Source organism: Centroberyx affinis, unplaced genomic scaffold, assembly GCF_046629955.1.
Source record: "Centroberyx affinis isolate AG114_WGS23_722 - 3 ecotype Tasmania unplaced genomic scaffold, CSIRO-AGI_Caff_v1 ptg000826l_1, whole genome shotgun sequence".
In the NCBI taxonomy this organism is placed as follows: Eukaryota; Metazoa; Chordata; class Actinopteri; order Beryciformes; family Berycidae; genus Centroberyx; species Centroberyx affinis.
In genome coordinates, this window is record NW_027279425.1 from 510,735 (window position 1) to 534,685 (window position 23,951).

General features: G+C 41.8%; 3 protein-coding genes across 3 annotated transcripts; all 3 read left to right on the forward strand.

The window, feature by feature from the left end:
• The first annotated feature begins 3,147 nt into the window (after window positions 1-3,147).
• On the forward strand, window positions 3,148-5,444 carry mrps14 (mitochondrial ribosomal protein S14). The gene is made up of 3 exons (XM_071520800.1): window positions 3,148-3,232; window positions 4,226-4,390; window positions 4,789-5,444. The coding sequence occupies exons 1-3, from the start codon at window positions 3,164-3,166 to the stop codon at window positions 4,969-4,971; spliced, it is 417 nt and encodes a 138-aa protein (XP_071376901.1). The 5' UTR covers window positions 3,148-3,163; the 3' UTR covers window positions 4,972-5,444.
• A 651-nt stretch (window positions 5,445-6,095) lies between these two features.
• On the forward strand, window positions 6,096-10,164 carry cacybp (calcyclin binding protein). The gene is made up of 6 exons (XM_071520783.1): window positions 6,096-6,217; window positions 6,927-7,137; window positions 7,256-7,352; window positions 7,910-8,009; window positions 8,391-8,485; window positions 8,762-10,164. Exons 1-6 carry the CDS (start codon window positions 6,200-6,202, stop codon window positions 8,922-8,924), a joined length of 684 nt encoding a protein of 227 aa, XP_071376884.1. The 5' UTR covers window positions 6,096-6,199; the 3' UTR covers window positions 8,925-10,164.
• A 2,046-nt stretch (window positions 10,165-12,210) lies between these two features.
• Window positions 12,211-23,678, forward strand: plk3 (polo-like kinase 3 (Drosophila)). Its single transcript, XM_071520789.1, has 15 exons — window positions 12,211-12,518; window positions 13,642-13,749; window positions 13,875-13,991; window positions 14,368-14,497; window positions 14,765-14,852; window positions 15,520-15,615; window positions 15,938-16,136; window positions 16,663-16,789; window positions 17,038-17,153; window positions 18,812-18,932; window positions 19,327-19,410; window positions 20,286-20,448; window positions 20,915-21,044; window positions 21,243-21,353; window positions 21,633-23,678. Exons 1-15 carry the CDS (start codon window positions 12,303-12,305, stop codon window positions 21,828-21,830), a joined length of 2,004 nt encoding a protein of 667 aa, XP_071376890.1. The 5' UTR covers window positions 12,211-12,302; the 3' UTR covers window positions 21,831-23,678.
• Window positions 23,679-23,951: the final 273 nt, after the last annotated feature.

Consider the following 23,951-nt stretch of genomic DNA (forward strand, 5'->3'; position numbering starts at 1 on the left):
GTCTGGTTCATGCCTTCTGTGTGGCACATGTGTAGTCCATGTACCATGGCATTCATGCTTTTCGTGCTTTCATGATGATCCTTTTCATTCCTGAAAGCTCCAGTACTTTAGTGGCGCTCTGGGCAAATTCAGCCATCCAAATCCCCCAACAAGAAGGAAAAAAAACACAGAACTGGCCAGTGGTTCCAGTTCTTCTTCATTCAGCCAATCCTCAACAGACGTGTGTCTATGTAACTGTGGTGCCGTCCACATTGTTTAAAATTCCATGTGGTGCTGCGACAATCAAGTGTGGCCAACGCAGCCAGTCCCTCCAGCCTCAGCTGTGACATTTTGACTGTGCGCTGCTCTGCTTTTGTTTATATGAAGCAGGCCATTAACCCGCTGTGTCACTGAGCAATCTTAGTGCACCTCAGTGATAAATCACTTGCATATTGCATGGCTTTGTCCCCAGATCCTTCACGCTCAGTAACAAGCAAAGAAGGAACAGGTCGATAATTTGTAGTCTTTGCTATGATCCAGCTTGAGGCTTTGATCCCTGTTAAAGCACACTGCTACACTGTTGTTAGGACACAAGTCTACAACAGCCACTTATCCTTAATTGCTCTTTTGATGCCGACTGACAAGTAGAAAGAGACAGGATTGCTGTTGTACAGTCTTTTGTATCATCCCACTATAGGATGTCCAAACCTCCAATTTTCAAGGAGGACACTCACATTTTTCTCCCAATTGCTCCCTCGATACTGACTACCAAGCACTCACAGGTCGAAACACTACAGCTTGACTGTTGCTGAGTGCCGTTTTCACAGCGTCTGGCCGGTAAGCCTCAAACTCCCATTCTCCACACTGTCAAACAACAAGCTGTTCATATTGAGGAGTTGGGGAAAGATGCCTTGCTCAGGGGCAACAATGGACACTGTCATTTCAAAATAGTGTAAAAACATTCAGTCCAACATTCCTTACCTCAAGACCATCATGCTGCCCTCATATCATTCCCTATATTCTCTTTGTTGTAACATTTTGGCTTTATTTGGCCCAGTGACTAGAAGTATAAGAAGTAGTCGACTGATCCTCAGCTCCTCGCCCTTACATCATTTAATCAGAGAGGCTCGTTGTTTACTTCAATCAAGCTGTTTAAGGTCTGCTGAAAGAATGGCTAAACTCTTCTAGCAGAAAGGTATTTTTGGCAACCAACAAAAAGGTTTATACTAGCTGGCACAGGCTGGCAGCCTGGCATTTATCATCCATTTTTGAATATGTAAACTGACTGAAAATTACTGTTCAGATTCTCAAGTCTGTGATATCTCTATCCTAGAGAGCTAAAAAAAAAAAAAAAACAGAGGAAATTTTGCCTTCTTGGAACAGCCCTCTGAAGGCTTTGAACTACGGGCCAAGATCAACTGAGGGGAAGATGCAATGTAACCATGATATATTGCTGCTGCCATGTGACAACGCTTTATCTTCCAAATGTCAGCATTTCTGGAATTGAGCAAAAACATTTTCTGAGTGACGGCCGTGCAATTTTGAAATTATACAGCGGGTGTGAATAGATTTTGTGCCTACTGACTCAGCAAATACAAGACAATTTAATATTTCATCGACAAGTTAAAAAACATTGGATTTCATGCAACAGAAGAGATGTTAATGCTCAATTAAAGTGCTTGTGCTTGTTATTTTGTTCTATAAAGTATGAAGACTTGCAATATATTGAATGACAGGTTGACAAAGGCCGATATCTATGAGCCACAGTGATTCACGTTGAGTCTGTTGTCACATTTAATTTGATGTTCAAAGACCTGTACAGAAATTGCAGTTGCTCTGCTTCATAATGTGTCTCTTTATGGAGGAGGCCCAGTCTGCAGTTTGTCATGTGTTAATATTTATCCAAGAACGCATCCCCTCAAGGCTCCATAACAATAGTGACTGCCTGAGAAAACTTTAATAGAATCCGCTGGCATTGTTTTTTTTGGGGGGTTTTTTTTGAGAAAACTTTTAAGGACAGTATCCTCTTGAACCATGTGTTGCAAGAAGACAACAGAGCGCTGCGGTTTAAGTGTCCTTCCTTTAAGCAAAAGAATTTCATTGTTTGGGGTGTCAGGGGAGAAAAGATGCTCTGCGTTTTGGCAGATGACAAGGACAGGATTCATGATGCTGAGTCAGACATAAGGTTTCGATTCTTGATGAAGAAGGAGCCCATCCGCTGAGTGGGTAGGGAAAGAGAAGGAGAAAGAGAAAGTATGTACTGACAGAACTACACTGCCATCCATTGGCTTGAAAGTAATCCTACAAGGCACTTTCTGCTCTCTCTCCCTCCCTCTACAAATCCATCCTAAACTGAAGTCACATATTATTCTTATTGGACAACTCTTGGTCCAAATCTTGAGTGAGTCATGACAATCTTGGTGTTTTATGTGACAATAAGTCTGCTTAAGCTTGCTTTTTGCCTTGCTCAATAATTGTCCAACCCTACTTTAGTCAGGATTGAAACAGCACAATAATTTCACTTCACACAAATCTGAATGATGGACTGAAAACAATGTGTTATTATTGACATTTTCACTAAATCACCTAACTGTGAACACATTACAAAAAAAAGTGGTCAATCCTGGACAAAGGCTTTTGTAGAAAATAAATTACTCAAATTCAGGGGTTATATACTCTCTACGCATCTACTTGTACAAAGTCCTAAGTTTCAACAAGGCATGGTAGCTGGTGATGAAGTAGTATTGTTATTAGACATCCATGGAGGGATCCATCATTATGTCCACCAAATCTAATCTTGAAATCTGATGGTAAGATAATGAGTTTGTCGTATGTATTAGGAAAATATTCTGAAATAGCTATTTTCCATCACAGATAATATCTCTTTACCTACCTTCCTTCTTGATCACAATTTCTGACAAAGCAAAATAATCACAACTTGTGTTGCATTGTTGGCTACAGAGAAAGCAGTTACCTTCAAGAATAGTTTTCTAGTATGGCTGTTTTTTTCTCTTTCAGCATTGCCATGTCAGCTTCCAAATATTTGATCATGTCCTGGGTAGTTTCTGATCTGCAGTTATAACCCACATCGCCTACTTGTCAGTTTATACTCCCAGTCGCCAGGTGGCGGTATGTCGCCGTGTTTTATCATTCACGGAAGTTTTGCACAACAAATCATCCAAATATGGCTGCCCGCAGTATAGCATGTTTGGGGTTAAATGCCCTTTATTCGTCTGTCTGCGCCCCAAAGCAGGTAACTTTAATGTACTGTTGTATTTTATGTTTGTAAATGTTTCTGTTAAGTCTGAATAATTCACTGGTGAAAGCAAGGGAATAGAAACTAACGTTGGCAAGATACGTAGTCCATCTACCCGGCGTTAGCTCGGTAAAGCTAATTAGCCAAGTAACGAAAGGATTTGATATTCCCTTTACATGTTTAAAATATTAACGGCTTTATTATAAATCTGTCAGATATTGTGAGACGGCAGTGCTCCTCCAAACATACATAGCATCTCATCCGAAAACCTCAGTCGTGAGGCCGACGTGCTTCCTTATCCACTTTTAATAAAATTTAAATCTAATTATAGGGTTTCAGACCTTTTTTTTTTTTTTTTAAACTGTGGCTCTTAATAAAATGTGCCCGCCATCATCCCCTGTGTTACACCCCAGACCCTTCCTCACCTGAGTCTCAGCAGTGTGGCTTTAGTCTGTTTATAGAAATCATCTTCAGAAACAAAGCTTACACCTCCAGTCAGTGGGATGAATAACTAAAGCAGATGTCATCAAATCATTTAGGTATGCTTTTCCTGCCCATCACAATTAGTCTGAAAGATGCATTTATACAATCTGTGGTCATTATGTACTATGTTGGGGTGTAAGGGCATTTTATCAAGGGTGAGTTGAGTGGCTCTGAGGAGAACAACTGTTGTGACCAGTGTTTTAGATTCGCCATCTACTGAAAGACTAGAAGAATAGACTCAGATCTTGGAAGAAACTATGGGTGACTGGTTCACTCTGCAGGTCAGATTGTTATGGTACAGGTACGGTGAGTAATGATCCCCTTTTCCAGGGCCAATTTCTGTTTGTCACTCTGAGAAGCAAGCCATAGGTCAGCTGATACTACTGATGACTGCCTGAACATGTGTTGGCAAATTTATTGACAACAGTGGAGTGCAGCACACGCAGGCAGGCACTCTAGTTATTGGCTATTGGTTGTCAATAATAACCAGTGAACCGTCCTGTGCAGGCCCTGAGGAGCTGCTGGGGTGCGATGGAGCAGGTGAGGGGTTACTATGTTGACTGGAGGATGCTGAGGGACGTCAAGAGAAGACAGATGGCCTTCGACTACGCTGATGAGAGGCTGCGGATCAATGCACTGAGGAAGAACACCATCCTACCCAAAGAGCTTCAGGTAGAATACAATACTTCTACACAAACCCCGGAAAAACCAGAAGAAGGCGCTCTTGGTCATTTAGTTGACTAATTGGTTGTCGGGGTCATCCACATTTTGTGCAGATAATATGAAAAGGTGGCTTGCACAAAGCCGTTGTTTCCGTAACAACATCAGATGCTCTGTTACAAGCACAGACATCACATTGTCAGTATGCAGTGTCATTTGTATTCACAGACATGTTGGTTTTTGATTAATAATGCAAAAATATTGAAGTGGTCGTTTTGCTCCATTGCAGTCATTTATAGGACAACATTACAGCCACTTTTACTGATTTGTAGAACGACTATTTAAAAAAGAATGATAGAATTCTTTTGGCTCCATTAATTAAGCTAAGTTATTGTTTTTTGTCCTTGCAGGAGGTGGCGGATAAAGAGATCGCAGCACTGCCCAGAGACAGCTGTCCTGTGAGGATACGCAACAGGTGTGTGATGACCTCCCGACCCCGGGGAGTCAAGCGCAGGTGGCGACTGAGCCGCATCGTCTTCCGTCACCTAGCCGACCACAACCAGATGTCTGGGATCCTGAGGGCTAGGTGGTGATTGGGCGTCACTGGGATGATAGAAGTAGATTGGATGGCCGATGGAGTGGACATGAAGGACACAACGTCAAGATTACATAAAGACTTGTTTTGGCCTTTATATGTGTGGGGTCTTTAGAGCTATTCAAGTAAGACAAGAAGGTTCCACCACTATCCACCAAGGGCTGGAAGGCTTTAGTGCTGGCAATATAAGGCAAATCCACTCAGCTCCGTCTATCTGTACGTCATCATTTGCAGCACACTTTCAACATGTTGCATAACCATAGATGGGAACTTTTGGTTGCATCCTAATCCAAGTTTGAAACTGTCCTTTCCAGAGATGTTTGTTCGTGCCAGCAAGTCACACTTGTTTTGTTATGTCCCTTCTACATTTGAAAAATTACAGATTACATGATATTTAAAGAGAAAATGTTTATCTGACAGCGCATAAAGGAAAATGTAAATTCCTCATAATTGCATGAATAAATCAAATCTGTGTACATTACTTAACTCTGCCTTGATTGTCTTGTTTATCATAGAATATGTGCAAAGTTGTTGCAAACGCTGTTGTAATGTTTTATAGATTTAAAAAAATCTATCATATCCATTTTAAACATCATTATCCATATTAGGATTTTAGTTGCATAAAACATTTAATTTATTAAGATAAAATATGTAATTAATTTTTGCCATCATGACAGTTGTTCAAAATATTGTCACTTACGTCACTGTAGAGCTTTATGTACCTCCAATTCGCTGTAATTTTGTGAAAAGGGTATTTAGCGAATGAATGTGAGTAAACCTGCAAATAATGTAAAGCTGCTGAGTGGAGGCTTTTCACTTCAAATGCTGCAAAACTGCTTGATTGAGCTGAGATTATCAAAACCAAGTCAGTTGTAACTTGTGATGTGTTGACTGGAGTCCCAAACTGCCTGCAAAGAAAATGATGGATCTTTGAAAATACAATAATTTTAAATTCGATCATTCAAACAAATTCAAATTTTAACAATGTCTACATTAATCATCTTTGATTATATACTGTATGTATTGAGTAAAAATTGATTGATCCTGTAGTATGGCCCTAAATGAACAGTGGATGGCAGCAGTACCCCTGCAAGCGTCTAGTGTGCCTCAAATCCAAGAGTAGAAGAAGAACTGTTAACGTTACTCAATGATCTGACAGCACACAGGCTTACTTTACGCAATTAGCTAACAATTCTAGACTTAAAAACCTTCAAGACGAAACCTAAATGGACCTAACCGAGCAGGTACATAACCTTTTATTAACCAATTTGCTAGCTATTTGCTGGAAGAGTAAAAGTAGCGTTTGCATGCTACTTAGCTGCTGTGGCTGAACTGACATGAATCTAATAATGAAAGCAACGGTAGCTAGCTAGCTGGCTAGCTAACTACTGCGAACCAGCAGATTGACGGCTGCTGTGGTCGAATGCTATATGAACCATTCAGTACAACAAGGTCTTAAGAATGTAATAATGACTGTAATATTACCTAGTTATGCCTGGCAGGTGTCACTAGCTGGCTATCAGCAGGTTTGACTCTTGAACTACTGAACCTTAACGTTACCGGAATATTCTACGTCACAGCTAACATTAACAGTCACCTGCTGCCATGGAAAGGAAAGTGAAAAGACCAAACACTACGATGTACAGTGAGAATCAGCAGTGTCTCGAGTTGCTTGCCTGAAAATATATCCTATGTAGTCAGCATCGTTACAACTACAACCATGACTATTCTAATTACAGGAATTGAAGGATGGCTACAATATTGATACTTTTTTTCTTTAACAGGAATTGAAGGATTGCTACAATATTGATACTTTTTTCTTTAACAGGAATTGAAGGATTGCTACAACATTGATACATGTTTCCTTTATTTAACATAATTTCTGCGATTCTGACACATGCCAAAAGTCTCAGGGTTAGCCTATGCCTTTGCCCCTTTTGTTCCCCAACACAGATCAACCAACTGGAGGCAGACCTGCAGGAGCTGGGGTCCCTCTTGGAGAAGGCAGAAAGGAAGAGAGTGCAAGAAGTGCTGAAGCAGGAGCAGAAGAAGGTGGAGAAGGAGATCGCAGCCAAACGGCAACAGAAGGAGCAACAGGCCAGGAGACAGGCAGACCCCACTGCAGCCTCCAAAGCAACATACACAGTCAAGATCACCAATTATGGTATGGTGCCTTTATTTGGCTAGACTGTTACTTATGACTGGGTGCAAGAGTTATGATCTGAGTAAGAGAGATGAAGAACTATTTAAAAGTTGTTCACACTTCTGCATCTTAACTACAGGGTGGGACCAATCAGAGAAATTTGTCAAGATTTACCTTACGCTGAAGGGTGTGCACAAGATTCCATCAGAAAATGTGGAGGTCACCTTTACAGAGAGGTAAGGTGATGTGCAAGGTAATCTTTCCACTTACAGGCAACAAACACAGTTTCTTGTGCAAAAGTGCACAATGTAAATGCTATCGGTCTTTGTAATATGAAATATGGTCAAGCAATTTGAACTTCTAGAGGCTGGAAAAAGAGCAATAAGTCATGATTATCAAATACAAGATCAAACTTGTGTGTACAGCAGTGTTGGCACTTTTAACTTGAATTCAACTGATAACTTGAATTTGCCCTCGTTATGCTGCAGTTGTGTTCTATTGGGAGTCCAATATGCTTTCAAAATTTTCCTGAGTCTGCCTTAACAAGCTATGGACTTAAAAGGAGTCAGGAGCACACAACTTCCCTTATGGCTGATTGTTTATTGAGATGTTTGTTCCTTCTTTGTTTTAGAGGTTTTTGAAACTTTGAAAAGTATACTAGTATTATTATCATTAGTAGTAGTAGTAGTAGTAGTATGTCTACATTTATGTACATTTACATACAGTACATTGATGTTTGTCTCAATCAGACGTCACTGACTACAGTTGCATTTGGCCATTCTCTCTCCTACAGGTCATTCTCTGTGCTGGTAAAGGATCTAGATGGGAAGAACCATCAGATGACCATGATCAATCTGCTATGCCCAATCGATACAAAGGACAGCTGTAAAAAGGTGACTAAAGCCCCAGTCCCCAATTTAAATAAATACAAACAACTATCTATGCTTTTCTGAGTAATGATAGACAGTGTTTGTTACACATTTGGTATTTTCCCTCTCAGACCTACTTAATTCACAGAATTAATCCAGATATGAAAAAATAGGTTGCCTTGCCACAGAAAATTTATTTTGAGACAATTTTACTCTACAAAACAGACGTTAAATGTAAACATTCAACATTTTAAGAAGGGTCTGGGATCAAGTGCCTGTCTGAACCAGACTCTTTCCGGTCTTAGTCTGTGAACAGTCTGAAAAAGCTCTTCTCAAATCCACTCCAGTGGTGCACTGTGAACTTCAAAATGCCCTTTGTGTGACCACCTGTATTCCCCTCTACAGATTAAGACAGACATGGTCCTGGTCATGTGCAAGAAGCAGACAGCCAAGAAGTGGGAGTGCCTTACACAGGTGGAAAAGCAGACTAAAGAGAAAGAGTAAGTTCATTGAAATTAATTTTATTGCATGTAGGAATACGCACAAAGCAGCAAATTTAAGTGAGACTACCCTCACAGTGCAGTACCACATCTGTGAACTAGGTGGCACTGTTAATTGACTATCAGGCAGTGAAATAATGTAATCTGGGCACACACATAGAGGATGAGAATAATGGCTACAACAACAACTCACAGAGACATACACTGCAGCTACACACACACATGCACACACACACACACACACCCTTATCCTAACCTCCTATTGCTCCCCAACAGTAAACCTGCCACGGATGGGAACGCGGACCCCAGCGACGGCCTGATGAGCATGCTGAAGAAGATTTACTCAGAAGGAGACGACGAGATGAAGAGAACCATCAACAAGGCCTGGACAGAGTCCCAGGAGAAGAAATTAAAAGGCGAGGACATGATGGACTTCTGAGCTGCATGGTTTCACCCTCTCCCTCCCAACCCCGAGTCAAGGAGGCTTTTCCACAGCAGGACCAAGTGAGACCTGCCAGGGCTGCAGCTGAAATAACTACAAGATTTAATAAATTATTGGTTGAAACTATAGTCCAATAGACAAATCATATATTTCTCCACAAGATGTAAATGAAGCACAGAAATTAGGTATCGGTTATAAATTGAGTTGCATGAATAATGTCTATGCCCTGGATGGCCCCATTATGGCCCTGCTTTGAAAACCAGGCTACTGATGCCCTGATAGTTAGACATGGGGCAAAGTCAATAAAACAAGGAAAATGCAGATTCAAATACTGGGGCTCTATCCACCAGGTGGCAACCTTAACACAGCAAATAATATCATATCTCTTCATATAAGACAAGTCAGACTAAGAGGGTAAAAAGGTCACTGTGCAGTTGTCTTCCCAAATACCCAAGTCTGTCTGTACTTCATGGGACTTGGGTAACATAAGAGAAAATGGCAAAAATGAAAATGTGAGAAATGTATGATCTCGGAAGTTCCATTTTAATGGTGTCCCGCTGTAAAATGAATTCATTTAAGTGCAGCTCAAGTAAGCCGATATTTAAAAAGTTTTGAAATATATATTTGCCAAAGCCAGACTCAAACTGCTTTTAATTAAGATGACCAGGCGACCTCCTCCCTCCTTGAGTTGTTAATGAAATGGAACGTACCTGCATACAGTAACCGAGCGACTCTCCAGCTGCCAATTATTTTTGGATTTTTTTTGTTAATTTACAGTCCCTTGTCCTTGTCCGTTGTCATTCCATAATTAGCCTAAAAGGTCATTAGATCAAATGAAAGCTTGCAGAGACAGTACTACTCTTGCATCATTCCAAACTAGTAGTTTAACTTTGACAACAACATCCAATAAATGTGGAGATACATTCCATGCCTGTTTGTTAAGATGTGATGCTGTATTTTACTCATGTACAGACTGCATTTGTTAGAATGGAAGAGGTGTGACACTGCAAAATGCACAATTATGTTGCACTTTTTTTTCTTCCATATTGTCTATTTAAGGTAGCACTGCTCAAGTTGTGATTTTCCTTCCAACATTTGTGAAAATATAAAAGTTGGTTATTTTTTGTTTTGTTTGTGCTTTTGTTTTTTTTACATGTACCTTGTTTCTGGTTGCCCGCTCTCAGGTTGTTCATGCAGTCATCATAAATATATCTCTTCACTGAGTCTTATATGCCTCTATCTGTGTACTGATTTTGTGATTAGAGTGAATATTCTTCAGTGTTTCACCAACCGCTGAATAGATGAGGCGGTTCACCCTATGTAGCAGTTACCTTTCCTTGAATAATTTAATTTGTTGAAATTGGTTCCAATGTAGCGTTGTAGTGTCAAAATGCCTTGTCAGAGCCCTGGCTGACCCACCAAGAATAAAATGTTCTAGTTGGAGGCAGTGGCTACATGATCATAATTTCCCCCTCATTATTTTCTTCTGTTGAATTTAGTAGTCCAGAATCCTGATAATGAATACTGTATACTACACTTGAATCACCTCTGCACATGCTATGATAGCTTTGACCTAAATGTCACCATCAATAGATATGCAGAGATGATCCATGGGCCAGATTCTGCTTTTATATTTTTGGATAAAAAAAAAAACTGTATTGCTTGCAGATCTGAAAGCAGTAGGCTAAAAGTCTGAAGAAAGCTACTGCTGGACTGTAATAAAAATCATGGATCATGGAGTGAAAGATCATGTTAATGCAATCAGAGCCCATGATCTGTCTTGGGAGAGCAGCCTGCGTCCTTGTCAACGGGACTTTTGGGTTTTCATTAAACAGTTTTGACTTGTGAGGCTACAGAGCACTGGTGTCTGAGCTACACATTTTGTCCACCAGATGGCAACCTTGACCAGTGGTTTTCAAGAGTTTTCTCAAGGGATTGCAGATAGTCAGTGAAAACAACAAAAAAACGTATGACTGAGATTGTTTTGTTTTGTTTAATTTCAGATAGCCTATCTTTTGGTGTTTTATTTTGCAGGGATTTGGAAGGTTTTGTCAGTATAACATAGCGAGTAACAAGCACTGCACTTTCCCCACAACAATTATACTGTATGACCCCTTATTATCTTTCCATGATCTATCTTTGGGTCCTAAACTTTAAGAGACATGGCCAAGCCAGGCTGGGCTACATATAATATGTTGTACAATACATTATTCTATTGATATGTTATTGAATTTCCAACACAAATTGTGTACATCTTGTCACCAGAGATGTCAAATGTGTAAATGCGTCCAACAGGCGAGTTACATTATGCATTATGGTCATAACCTCATCAGGATTATTATAGGGAATGGAAGGAAGAATTACTCTACAGGCACCATAGAGCAGTCCTGAAAATATCTGAACTGACAGCATCATAAATGACGTGCAGAATTCATGTCACTGTCTTAGAAAAGAACAGCCAAATATTACTCTGTCTCATTGAGGCCCAAGGAAAGTGCTCACTGCTTTTATCTGCGACATCTGGGACCTGGCAGTGGCAGAATAAATAATACAGGCACGGTAAGCAATTTAGTGCGCACTGCTTTGAGAAGTTACACTTAAAACCTGATTCGACCTGATTCTAGCTGGCTAAGCTATTCACTTGCAGCTTTAGAAGTCATGCATTTCTCAAATCCCTACATCATCCCACCTATACAGCCTATTCGGAGGCCTATGGGTTAGAGCAGTGGCTCCAAAGTGAGGCGCTGGACTAGAAAAGAGAGTTCCAAGAGGTCCCCAGCAAAACGAGATTCAGTGAAGCTGTTTAGTTAGCAGTAGGAGAGAATGTGAGAGAATTGGCCTATACTCAGTCAGACACTTATTCACTCTCTCCACCGTTATCTCCCCACCTACAGTAGCCTTTAGCCTATATATTACCAAACCATTACTAATAACACAAATCTCCCTAAACGTGGGTGGAAGTAATCCGATCAAGTGGGGGTCTGTGGTTTACTCGGGGGATTCTTATATTGAACATGAAAAACCTTGGGAACCCGTTTTGTCAATGGTCTTTCAGCGAGTGAGCGGCATCGGCGTTACTTAATTCTTTTTTCATGAGCCGTTTCATTCATATTTTTTCACATTAAGGGGGTCATATCAATACATTTTTGACTGAGAATCTGCCTGAGCAAATCGTCTCGTCTTTCTCCAGAGTGCGCCACCTACCACCCGCCCCTGCCCGTGACGTGGCTGCTCGCATATAAAGCCGGGGAGCTCCCTGCCCGGGCATGCCAGATGGATACAACTGAACGAAGCGTACATATTACGCACCAAACCGGCTATTGAAAGTGCAAACAGAAGGGGATATACACGCTGAGAATTACGCAGTTGTGTTAAATGGATACCGGTTGTTTCACCGCCGCGCAGCGTATTTCATGCCACACCATGAATCCGGATTTATTCAAGCCGTGTCCGGAACGTGGACCACAACAAGCCGCTGCTCCGGTGAAAACGAGTCGGAATAAACCCGAGCAAACCAAACCCGAGCTGGCCCAGGTGGTGACGGACTCCAAGACTGGAAGGTCCTACAGCAAAGGGAAGCTTTTGGGAAAGGTATATATCATCGATTTGACATGTGCTCATATCACGCACGGAAATCTGTGAGCGTTTGGCACGTTTTATCTGAAGCGACAATTGGATGTTTGGTTCGTGTACCTTGTAGAATGGGTCAGTGTAAATGAATTGACGTTATAGCTCGATGCGGTAACTGTTGAATTAAAGCCATTTCAGCTATTTTCGGCTTTTGCCCAGGTGTGTTAACCAGTGCGGGCACAGGGAATGACCTCGTGGTGGATATGACCAACTCTTCCCTGCTGTGCGCGTCATTGCTGAATGAATCAGGCACAAGGTGTGCCCGGCTTGAGCGCACCAGGTCCCGATTTTCAGCCCGTCTCCTAGTGCCACCTTTTAATATGGGATGACTGTTCCTGCCTGGCAAACACCCAATTTCTATGCCCTTTCAAACGGCAATTAATCGCAGTCTAAGAGATTATTCGTTTCCCTGACAAACACCAGGCAGGGCGACGCCGCTGTAATGATTTTGACTGCATTTCCAGTGTGCGGTGTATGAATGGAGCGACCGTATCAACATGTTGCGCGTCATCGATACGCTGCGTTGGGCAGCCAGCCAAGTCTTTTCTCTGCTGCCTGCCGCAGAGCTGAAAACGTCTCGTCAATTTCACAGTTAATGAATGCAGCAGCCCGGTCTGCCTCATCCCTCAGGTCGTCATCTTGATCGCATCTTAAGCTATTGATGACCAACAGAAAATGGCGTGAATAAATGGAAATAAACGTTTGCATTTATGTCCCAGATCAGATGTGTAGATTTGATTTGTCATTTTCAGCAGCTTGCCAGAGCCTCCACAAAGGATGTTGATAAATTCTTATTGATTATCTTGATAAAAACGGTCAGACTGAAGAAGCCCTTTCTAATGTTCATATCAGAAGTCCTGAAAGGATTATTTCCTGTCCATTGATCAATTAATGTCCTCTGCCTCGCTGCCAGACTTGCAGAATAGGCTATATCATCATTGTTGTTGAATCATTTTGGCTGCTATGCAGCTATTGAGCCAGGGATCAAAGACTTGCCATTGAGGCTGATTATCTATGGCCATTGCAGGTTTTCAACCTGCTGCTGATAACTGACCAGCCTGTTTGCCTGTTTTGTCTCGTTCAGGGTGGCTTTGCACGATGCTATGAGATGACAGACCTTTCCAACAACAAAATGTACGCTGTCAAGGTGATTCCACAGAGCAGAGTGTCCAAACCCCACCAGAGGGACAAGGTACATGATCATGATTATTAATTTGCATCCCAGTCTGTCTAGCATATAAGGGCCCATGAATCACTTGAATAGCATAATTGGCCGTATTGATATTTTCAGACTGACGCATTGCCTTTTGTCGACAGATCACGAATGAGATTGAGCTCCACAAGACCCTGTCACACAAACACGTGGTGAAATTCTCCCATCATTTCGAAGACCAAGAAAACATCTACATATTCCTTGAGCTCTGTAGTCGAAAGGTGAGACTTGACAACCTCTCTTTGTGTGTGTGTGTGTGAGTATGTGTGCGGCTTCAACAGCTCTGTGTGGTTTGTGTGTACGCAGCTCGCTAGCTCTGCAGTGCTGCAATACAAGGGTATACAGACTATACCCATATCTCTCTCTGTGTACTGGGAAGATCCTGACCCCTCAGCCTAGTCACTATTGATTTATACGTAGGGTCCCAGTCCACCCACCTTCAGTCAGCCCTGATCACTAAACCACAACGCCTTCTAATCTGTCACTATGTCGCTGCGGCTGTGTGTGTGACGTTGTGCGTGTGTGTGTACAGCGGTGTTGTACAGCCCCATTGATGGATGCGGGGTTGACAGTTCACTCATTGCCCTGTCTCTGCAGTCCCTGGCACACATTTGGAAGGCGAGACACACACTCACAGAGCCAGAGGTGCGATACTATCTCCGACAGATCATATCCGGCCTCAAATACCTCCACAACAGAGGCATCCTGCACAGAGACCTCAAACTAGGTGAGTGTGTGTGATTGAAACGTAGCCTGATGTTTATTGATGCAGCGAGACGATTAAAACTGGACTCTTACATCAACCCCATTTTGTGCAGAGATCCTATCTAGTTGTCATTCTTGCATATTATTTGGTCTTTAGTTTGTCTTTTTGAAAGGTGCGGAGTTATGTGAGCATTTCACACACGAAAGCATCCCAGGAATCTGCTGTGACTTTCGGTATGCAGAAGTTATCTGTGGAATGCTGACTGGACAAATGTTTTGTCTCTTTCAGGCAACTTCTTTGTCAATGAGAACATGGAGCTACGGCTGGGAGACTTTGGCCTCGCTGCCAAGCTGGAGACAGTAGAGCAGAGGAAAAAGTGAGCCTATTTATTTATTTATTTATTTATTTCACAAATTATAGGTTTATTTAAGAAGTTAGCTCAAAACTCTCATATTCAGGAAAAAAAAATCTTGTTATCAGTGCCACGTTGATGATAAATAATTATTGAACAATTTCTTTATATTTTCTTAATATTGTGTTGACTCAGGTTTTCTTAATTTTTGTATTCATCTATTCATTTTTTTATTTAACTTTAAAAATCCACATGCTACTACTCAATCAGTGGTCACTATACATTCATATATTACTCAGCTAAGAACTTAAAACATTTTAGTCTTGGAGCTATTTCCTTGGCTTGCATAACTCTCACATTGGTCTAAAACCATTACATCAGATACTAAGCACTTTCATACTCCCACAGCTTTCCTGCTCTGAAGTACCTAAGCACCTAACTAAACCGGTTTCCAAGTGGCGGTTGAATGTGGCATTGTTGACCTTTCATAAATACCTGTTTGACACCTTCATGAAGCGCTTGCTCTCATCTTGTGCAATAATACCATAAGAATCAGTAAAGCGTTAAAAACATATTTCTGCCACCAAAACTGTGTCACTTTATTGTCCCAAGTGAGACATCGACAGAACAGACAGTGTTGAAAGTTGAATAATTTTAGTCATACTGACAATCCCATCCTTTTCTCTTCCAGAACGATCTGTGGAACTCCTAACTACTTGGCCCCTGAGGTGCTGAACAGACAGGGCCACGGCACAGAGTCCGACGTCTGGTCCCTCGGCTGCGTCATGTGAGTTTGCATGTTATCCCCCTGATGATTGTTAGGCCACAGTTGTTTGCTTTGTGCTGTTGTAAATACAGTTTACTCGTGTGTGTGGTGAGGTAACGGTTTCATTTTTATCTTTAAGGGGCGGGGTCATAGGTTACATATGTTAATTGCTGAAGTAGAGAATGTAGGTTAAATGTTGTGTTTTCCTTTCGTAAGCTCAGATATTTATTTATGAAAATCCTCAATCAATGGGGAAACAAGGAAATTATACTCGACCGATAAGATTTAAAAAGTCATCATATTGTCTTTTGAGCTGACCAACACACCACTTTCTCTCGCCCAGGTACACGTTGATGTGCGGCAACCCTCCCTTTGAGACTCTGGACCTGAAGGAGACCTACAAGTGTATAAAAGAGGTTCGGTACAACCTGCCCTCCTCCCTCTCCCCTCCTGCCCAGAAGCTCATCTCTGGCATCCTGCAGAAGAACCCCGGCGACAGACTCAGCCTGGACCAAATCCTCAGCCACGAGTTCTTCACCAAAGTATGCAAAGCCCATGCCAATTTTGTCAGTGCTATGAAACTGAGATGAGGATTTGACATGCCAACTATGAATGGTGTCTTTTTGTTTTTTAGGCTGTGTTTTTTTAGCCATTAGCCAGAAATCATAAGCTCAGTGCCAACACTTTGAGTTTGATCTATTTCAGTCATCCTAGTACCCATTTTGCACATCAGCCTTCTTGTGTTAATGTATAATCTTAATCCACTTCCCAAATCCTAGTTTATCTTGATTCCAGTTTTCAAGTCTTGAGTTTGCCTTTTTCTATTTATGGATCTCACGTGGCGATGGCACTTCACACGTGTGTCGGTGTTGGATGAATCTTTATATTGGTATTCAGCACAGCTGGCTCCAAGTAATGGCGTGCTCCTTGTGAACAGCGACAATCTCTGGAGGATAGAGCAGAATGTATAGTGCGCCAGCCCTGTCTCTCCCTAAACCTCTGTTGCATCTCCCCCTCACCTTCCTCTCTGCTCTCTGTGCTCTCTCTGTCTGCCTCTCTCTCCTCTAGGGCTTCACTCCTGATAAGCTCCCCCCCAGCAGCTGTGTGATGGTGCCAGAGCTCCACCCGCCCAGCCCTGCCAAGAAATTCTTCACTAAGATGGCCAAGAGTCTCTTTGGCAAGAAGAAAGCGAAAGGTAAGCAGCCACACAGGTGACTGACAAGCTAGAGGACTAGGTCATCCATTTTGCAGTCATTGGGGTGGTTGTTTGTTTTGTTTTTTTCCCCCCTCCCCAAATATTGTCTTACACAAACAGACATACCTGTCAACTAGACAATCTGGTTTTGTCTCTTGAGAAATGTTTGAAACTGAAGAATTGGGTGGTAATGAGTTTAAATGAGCACAAAGAATTTTTCCCTAAGCATTTCTGTCTTGTTGTTGCAGTGGAGAAGATTCCATGTGAGGAGAAAGAAGAGAAAGACCTCTCCAAACTGGTGTCAGGCATCGTCAAATGCTCCATCAGCCGTCAGATCAGCTACAAAACAGTGGGACCAAATGAGGTACAGTGCTTTCCCCTACTTCTACTTTTCCCCTACTTCTACTTCTACCTGGCCTTGTTTTCCCCAAGCAAAAAAATAGGGTAATTCCACTACAATTACTCCACAACTCCCAGAACCAAAATGACTCTCACTGGTCTCAAATCCGCTAGGGTTAAAACTGAGGTACACATTGTCATGGCAGATGACGTCCATTACGCAACTGACAGACTTACTTCAAAGACCTTGGATGCAAAGCAAACAGCTTTGCAGCGTTTCATGTAGACGGGGTAATTTTCTGGTAAATGACACAGCAACGGAAACGTGTGTGTGTGTGTGTGAAATAAGAAATCTCTTCAACAACTACGAGGCAAAGCAATTTTCTCGTTTCAATTGAGAAAGGATTTTTCCTCTGTGAACAGCGTTTGCAAATAACATGGCTTTTGAAGACATTTTTAGACAGCCTGGATACGAGACGACCATACTGAGCTGTTTGTTCAGTGGATGGTGCTTTTAATTATACACAGGCGCACTGCAAAGGAATTGTCTCGTACTTCAAGGGACTTTAGATGTTCAATATTGAACCATTTAGCTTTGTTTCAGTGAAATTGCAGTCTGAGATGCCATATTGTTCACGAGTCCTTTTGTTTTTTTGTTTTTTTTTCGTTCTTAGCAGACAGTGAAATTCAGAAATGCAGCAGAGTGAATTATGTGGGTTGTTGGATGTTTAAAATTTGGTGAGGAACTGAAGTACTCCCAGACTATTTGAGGACAGCGTTTGTAGAGTGAGTCTGAGGATAATGTCACACTGTACTGGGCAGAATCCAATTTTAGCTTGTAGACAAACTGGCAGGATCATGGCAAGCATAGCCAGGTTGCGAATACATGTGTTGTTTTTTTATTTTTTCTTAGGGGCTGAGAACTGGGGCTGAGACAAAATGTAACGGCAGCAGGGAGTTCAGTTGGCCAATTCTTAATCAGACTGGTCTAGTTGGCTATTTATAGAGCCACACTGATTCCAGTAGAAACTCCACTGTTTGCCCCTGTGAGAGACTATCTCTTTGTCGGCTTGGTAATGAGCCCATGCTCCGAAACCAGCTGGCTGTGGAGGATGTATTTTTTTTTTTTTTTTACTATGCAAATAATAGTCACAAGTACCTTTCATTTTTGTAGACATGTTTACATAAACACAATGACAAGCTAAACTCTCCTCCATGAGTACCTTGTCAGCCGCAATATAACGCATCAGGGCAATAAAACGGCTTTGCGGTGACACGACTTTAGAAGCTACACCCCAAACCTGCATTTTAGGCTTTTATTGCATAAGGAAACAGGTGGTGCTAAAAATGCGTTCACTCCAGTGCAATGACGATAAAATGCATAAAGTGAGGATTCAAAACCAGATGGTTAACAGTTAAAGCAGCAGAATTTAGAAAAAATTGAGCCAGTTTGCTGGGTTTGATTTTTTTCATTTAGACTCACAAACAACTGTACAAGCGGTAATGAAGAACACATGAAAGTTATATATATATATATATTCTGTTTTTTTGGGGGGGTTTTTTGCATGTGAAATGGCACTGTATTCTGTGCACCTAATACTACCTTGGTTGTAAATCCATATAAGGAGGCTTGATGTCTTGTGAAGTGTATTAAATGGTATGGTGTCCCGTCCCGCTGCCCAGGTTCCCTCTCCCACCGGCCAGCTGGTCAGCTCCGTGCCTCTGGAACAGACTCCTGCTGAGGAGGAATCCAGGAAGTCCATCTCCCGCTCCTTCAAGGGCACCATGGCCAGCAGCACTGAACGTAGGTCACACTACTTCTTTGTCTCTGCTTTTGCTGTATTGTTGACTTATAGTTGAATTATTATTATTATTTTTTTTTTTTGTGTGTGGAGTATATTCTAACTTGTGTTCCAACTAAAATGATGACGACATGGCATAATGAAGTCTGCTCTTCCTTCTATTGTTTGGGTGACTGCTAAACTCGTGGGTCTGACAAGCGTTTGAGTCATGATGCTAGACAGCCTCTGTGGTGGAACTGCATTTTATTCTGTGCCTCACTCCCTCCATTTCCTCATCCTTCCTCTCCCTCTTTCTCCCACTTCCTTTCTTCTTTCATCACCTTTTCTTTTGGATTGTTTTTGTGTCTGTGCAATCAATGTTCTCTTCCTCACTGCTTTTTTTTTCTCTCTCTGCAGCATGTGAGGATGTCCTGACCCCTGCAGCTGTTGCTGAATCAGCCATGAAGGTTCTGAACAGCTGCCTGACGGCCATGCCTTCAGGTAGGAGAGCTCAGCCAGCAGCCATACATCCAGCTGCACAGCTAACTTTGCATGAGTACAGTACTGGACAGAATCATAGTGCAACAGCTTCAGTAGGAAAATTGTGCAGTCTGTGTTGTAATGAAAAATTACAGTGCTTGGCTTCCCCCCCCACCCCCCCATTGACCTCCCTGTTTGGCCTTTTGCAATTACAAATGAGGATTTGATGTTGCAATCCCTTGTGCCATAATCCAGGGTGAGCATTCATGCAGAGGCCCAATTGATTAGAAGCCGAATGGATTGCAAAAGTACAATTACATTAACATTAAGGTTTTTCTAATCTAATTATTAGCATGGGCACTTCTGGCGCCTGGTTTGAGAATAATGCTTGGCAAGTTGAATCTGATTTGTCTCAACTAATTGGGGTCCAGACATCATAATAACTGATATAACATCATATAACTGAATAAATGCTGCCCCCCCCCCCCCCCCCCCCCCAACACAAACCGTCTTTTCTATTATAGTGAATTACTTAAGATGCAGAATCATTATAGTTGAATAAAACAAATCTTTTCCTTACCTCAGCCATTTATTTAAATCCTCTTAAATCTGCTGACTCATGTAGACTTGAGTATCTTTAAACTTATAGTTTTCTTAACATTGCAACTTCAGTCTTTCTGTAATATGCTGACTCATGGACTTTTTTAATATTTTTTCCTCAACATTACTTTTTTTTTCTCGACATCTACCATTTTCTTTTGATTAAAAATCACATGGTTTTACTTGATTATATACTTTTTTTTTTTTTTAATTAGTTTTTTTCCCCATTGTCATCTTTCATCAGTTATGCTGTTCTCCCTAACATTGGTCGTTTCTTTCCCTCTTTCTCTCTCCAGCTACCAGAAACCCTCCCTCTCTGTCCCGGCCACAGTCCTTCTTGTGGGTGACTAAATGGGTCGACTACTCAAACAAGTACGGTTTTGGCTACCAGCTGTCCAACCAAAGCATTGGCGTTCTCTTCAACGAGGGAACCCACCTCAGCCTGTGTGACCAGCGCAAGTAAGAACCTCTCTGTGATCTATGAATAAATACGTGGCATTTATCTGGGGCGTCATGTAAACACTTACTCACTGTGCTTAGGACTTGGGCTTTTTGTAACTGCTTTATATAATGACTAGTCTCAGCCAAGTTATCTAATTGGTCAAAGATGTGTTCCAACCGTGCTGAGTAATTCCCACAAAGCCGGGGTAGCCACGCCTTATCAAATATTGAATTGGTTGCTGTGCTAACTCTTATGGGAGCTATCTATCTTATTGACAGTAGTTTGGAGACAGCTTAACAGACCACACAGCTGCTTTAGTAACTGTTGCATAAAAGTTTTAATACCTTCACTTCACTGTGATTGTGAGTACTTCAGTGATACTGACTGAATACATGGCCACATCACTGCCTAGACACACTGTTGATCTGTTTCAGTGGACATGGATCTTATGATCTTATGTTTTCACTCTTCTCCTCCAAACAGGACGGTTCACTACTGCTTGACCAACAACAAACACTTCACTTTCCCGGCCAGCTCTCTACCTGAGCAGCTGCGCAGCCAGAAACAAATTGTTGAGCTCATGGCCAACTACATGGAGCAGAACCTTATGGAGGTACGATCAGAAAGTGATGCTGGATTAATTTGTCATTTGTATCAGGCTTTAATGTTTATGTTCCATGAGATGAACATTGAAACCTTCACAAAAAACAAACTTTTACATTTGATTTCACAATTGATTATGTAAGAGTGAAAACTGATTATTGAACCTGACCTTATGTGATCTAAACTAAATGTTGCCTGTCCTCCTCAGGGTGGAGACCTGCACTGTGAGGACCAGGCCTCTGCTCCTCCTCCTCTGCTGTTCCAGTGGGTGAAGACCGATCATGCTCTGGTCATGCTCTTCAACAATGGCACTCTACAGGTTCGCACAAGCTCATAAATTCTATAGTTTGTGTGTGCAATTAGGGCCGTTGGGGGTTAGAAATTCTTTGTTGGCTAATAATCATTGGGTGTTGTGATATGCCAATACTACATATACGTGGACGTATTGTTCCTGTTGGTACTTCCATTAGATACATCTTCAAAACGCCCAATGCCAGACTGGAATAAAAAATGTTGGTTTTTGTTGTTGTTGTTGTTACAGTTCACATTATGGCCCTCTGTTCTCACCATCTCATCCTCTATTTCTCAACCCCTTCAGGTTAACTTCTACACGGACCACACCAAGGTCATCCTGTGCAAGTCATCTGATGGCTCCTACCTGCTCACCTACATAAGCCGGGAGCGCGTCTCCTACACTTACCTCCTCAGCATGCTGACCGAGATGGGCTGCTCCGCCGAGCTGCGGCACCGGCTGCGATACGTGGTCCAGCTGCTCCAGCACCATGCTGACGCCTGAGAGCGCAGCACCATGCCTCCCAGGCCGCCTGGCTGCCAGATGCCTTGGAGGCAACCTGACTGGTCAACACCTCTTTTTTTTAGGCAGCAATTTCCCAAGGCAGATGCCCAGAGGGGCTGATGCCTGTTAAAGATGATGGGTGGAAGATTGCTCAACTCTGCTGGGTAATATTCTGTCTTGACTGGCGCCCAGGTGGCAGTTGATTATCAAACTGATGCCTGGAGGGTGGAAGAACCTTGATAAACATCAAGCAGTCAGGAAGTTGCCCATTATGGCAGCTGCCTCAAGGGTTTGTGCCTCTCCGGCCTCAAAGGTATCCACCTGGAAGGTATCGATGCCTAAAATAAGGGACGCCTAACTGGCCTGAAATCTGATGAGATCCTCATGGGCAGACGCCTACATGAACACCCAAACTCCTAATTCCCTTCCCTCGCTCACTCAAACCACTGCTTCTTGGCTGGATCTTTCAAAGCCACCAACCAACCAACCCTTGCAGCTTTCAGCCTCCTCTGATAGCCAATGACCTAGGCATGGTTTCTCAAAGGTATCTAAACACTAAAATCGTCTTTGTCCCATTCGCTTGCAACGGGACAAAGTTCATCTTACAGCTACAATGCCTTTAGGCTGGGTTTTCCAAAGGTGTTTTAGCAGTAAGGTGATTTGTGCCGTTGACTTGCACTGGGACTCGGATGATCTTACAGCAGAGATGCTTTTCTGAATAACTGGGTTTTGATTGGAGAGAGACCCTCCTACCCTTGGCTGGTTTCTGGCCTTTTTGGAATATGGTGCACACATTCAATTTTTTTTTCCTTTTTACAGCTATGAGCCAGTTATTAGACTATAGGATCACACTACGGTCTTGACCTCACATGCACAAAAAACATTCCTGGCCTTATTTGATGATGGTGATGCTAAGAGGCTTTGGAGAAAGTCATTGCTTCTGTGATGCTCCAACATCACTTTACTTTTTTTTTTTTTGGTTCTTACTGATGAGAAACAAACTTCACTGATTGGTACACGGCATACAGAAGGGGCTATGGGAGAAACACAATTTTGCACTATCTGTTTTTGTAATTTCATTTGAATAGCAAAACCTCTTTTTACTTACACTTGTTATATTTTATTTGTTTTTAACTAGAGATACCAAAAGGCCATTTTTTTTGTTTTAAATTGATTCTCTTTTAAATTCACATACAGTAGGTGAATGTGTGTGCCACACATGTAACGGACTGTGCTTGGTAAACAAAACTGTTGGTTGGAGTAAGGGGGTGGGGGGGATAAAGTGCCTTTCTGAGGGATGTCTGTATAGTGCAATAACAGCCCTTTGTGAATGTCAAGCTGGATACAAACAAGACTAGAGATGGGTTTTGGAGGTGGGATTTACTTTTCTACTTGGAGCTGAGTTAAAAAGTATGTCCAATAGCACTACAGTCTCACTACCTGGTATAAGCTTTTAGAAAAACTGGTATCATAAATATATAGCCCAGTAATATCTACTATGGAAAAAAGAAAACATTGTACTCCGTTGTACTGTACTGTAATCCTTATTGGTTTACATTGCTTTCTCGACCCAGAGTTGTATCCTAAAAACTGTGACCCTGAATGCAAGTATTACGTACAAGTATTGTGTTTTCAAAAAACCCAACATTGTGAAAGCCATCTGCCAGTTCAGAAAAATCTTTATTTTTTGGCACATAATGTCCTGTTTATTTATTTTTATTTATACATGGTTTTTTATTTATTAATGTGTAAATGTTATGGTCTTGACACAAGGAAAATGTTCAATTCTGATCACCTTTTTTATGTACTGTATTTGGGGAAAATGGGACAAGAATAAAGTTTATTGAAAAGGAACTTAATTTTGGACTTCATTGACTAATTTGTGACTAATTTACTAACTGATGAATTTGACAGTGAATGTGTGGATGAAAATCTTGAAACGTATCACCATCCACACCAGACAGTGTATGATAGGTTGGCAGCAGTGTGAACACATCATGAGCACACCTTCACATGACTTGTCTTGCCCACAATACTGCTACACATTTCACTATTAATGGGGTCTTGGCCTGCCAACTATCCCTTATCTGTAGTAACAAATATTGGTCAACCTCTGGGGTA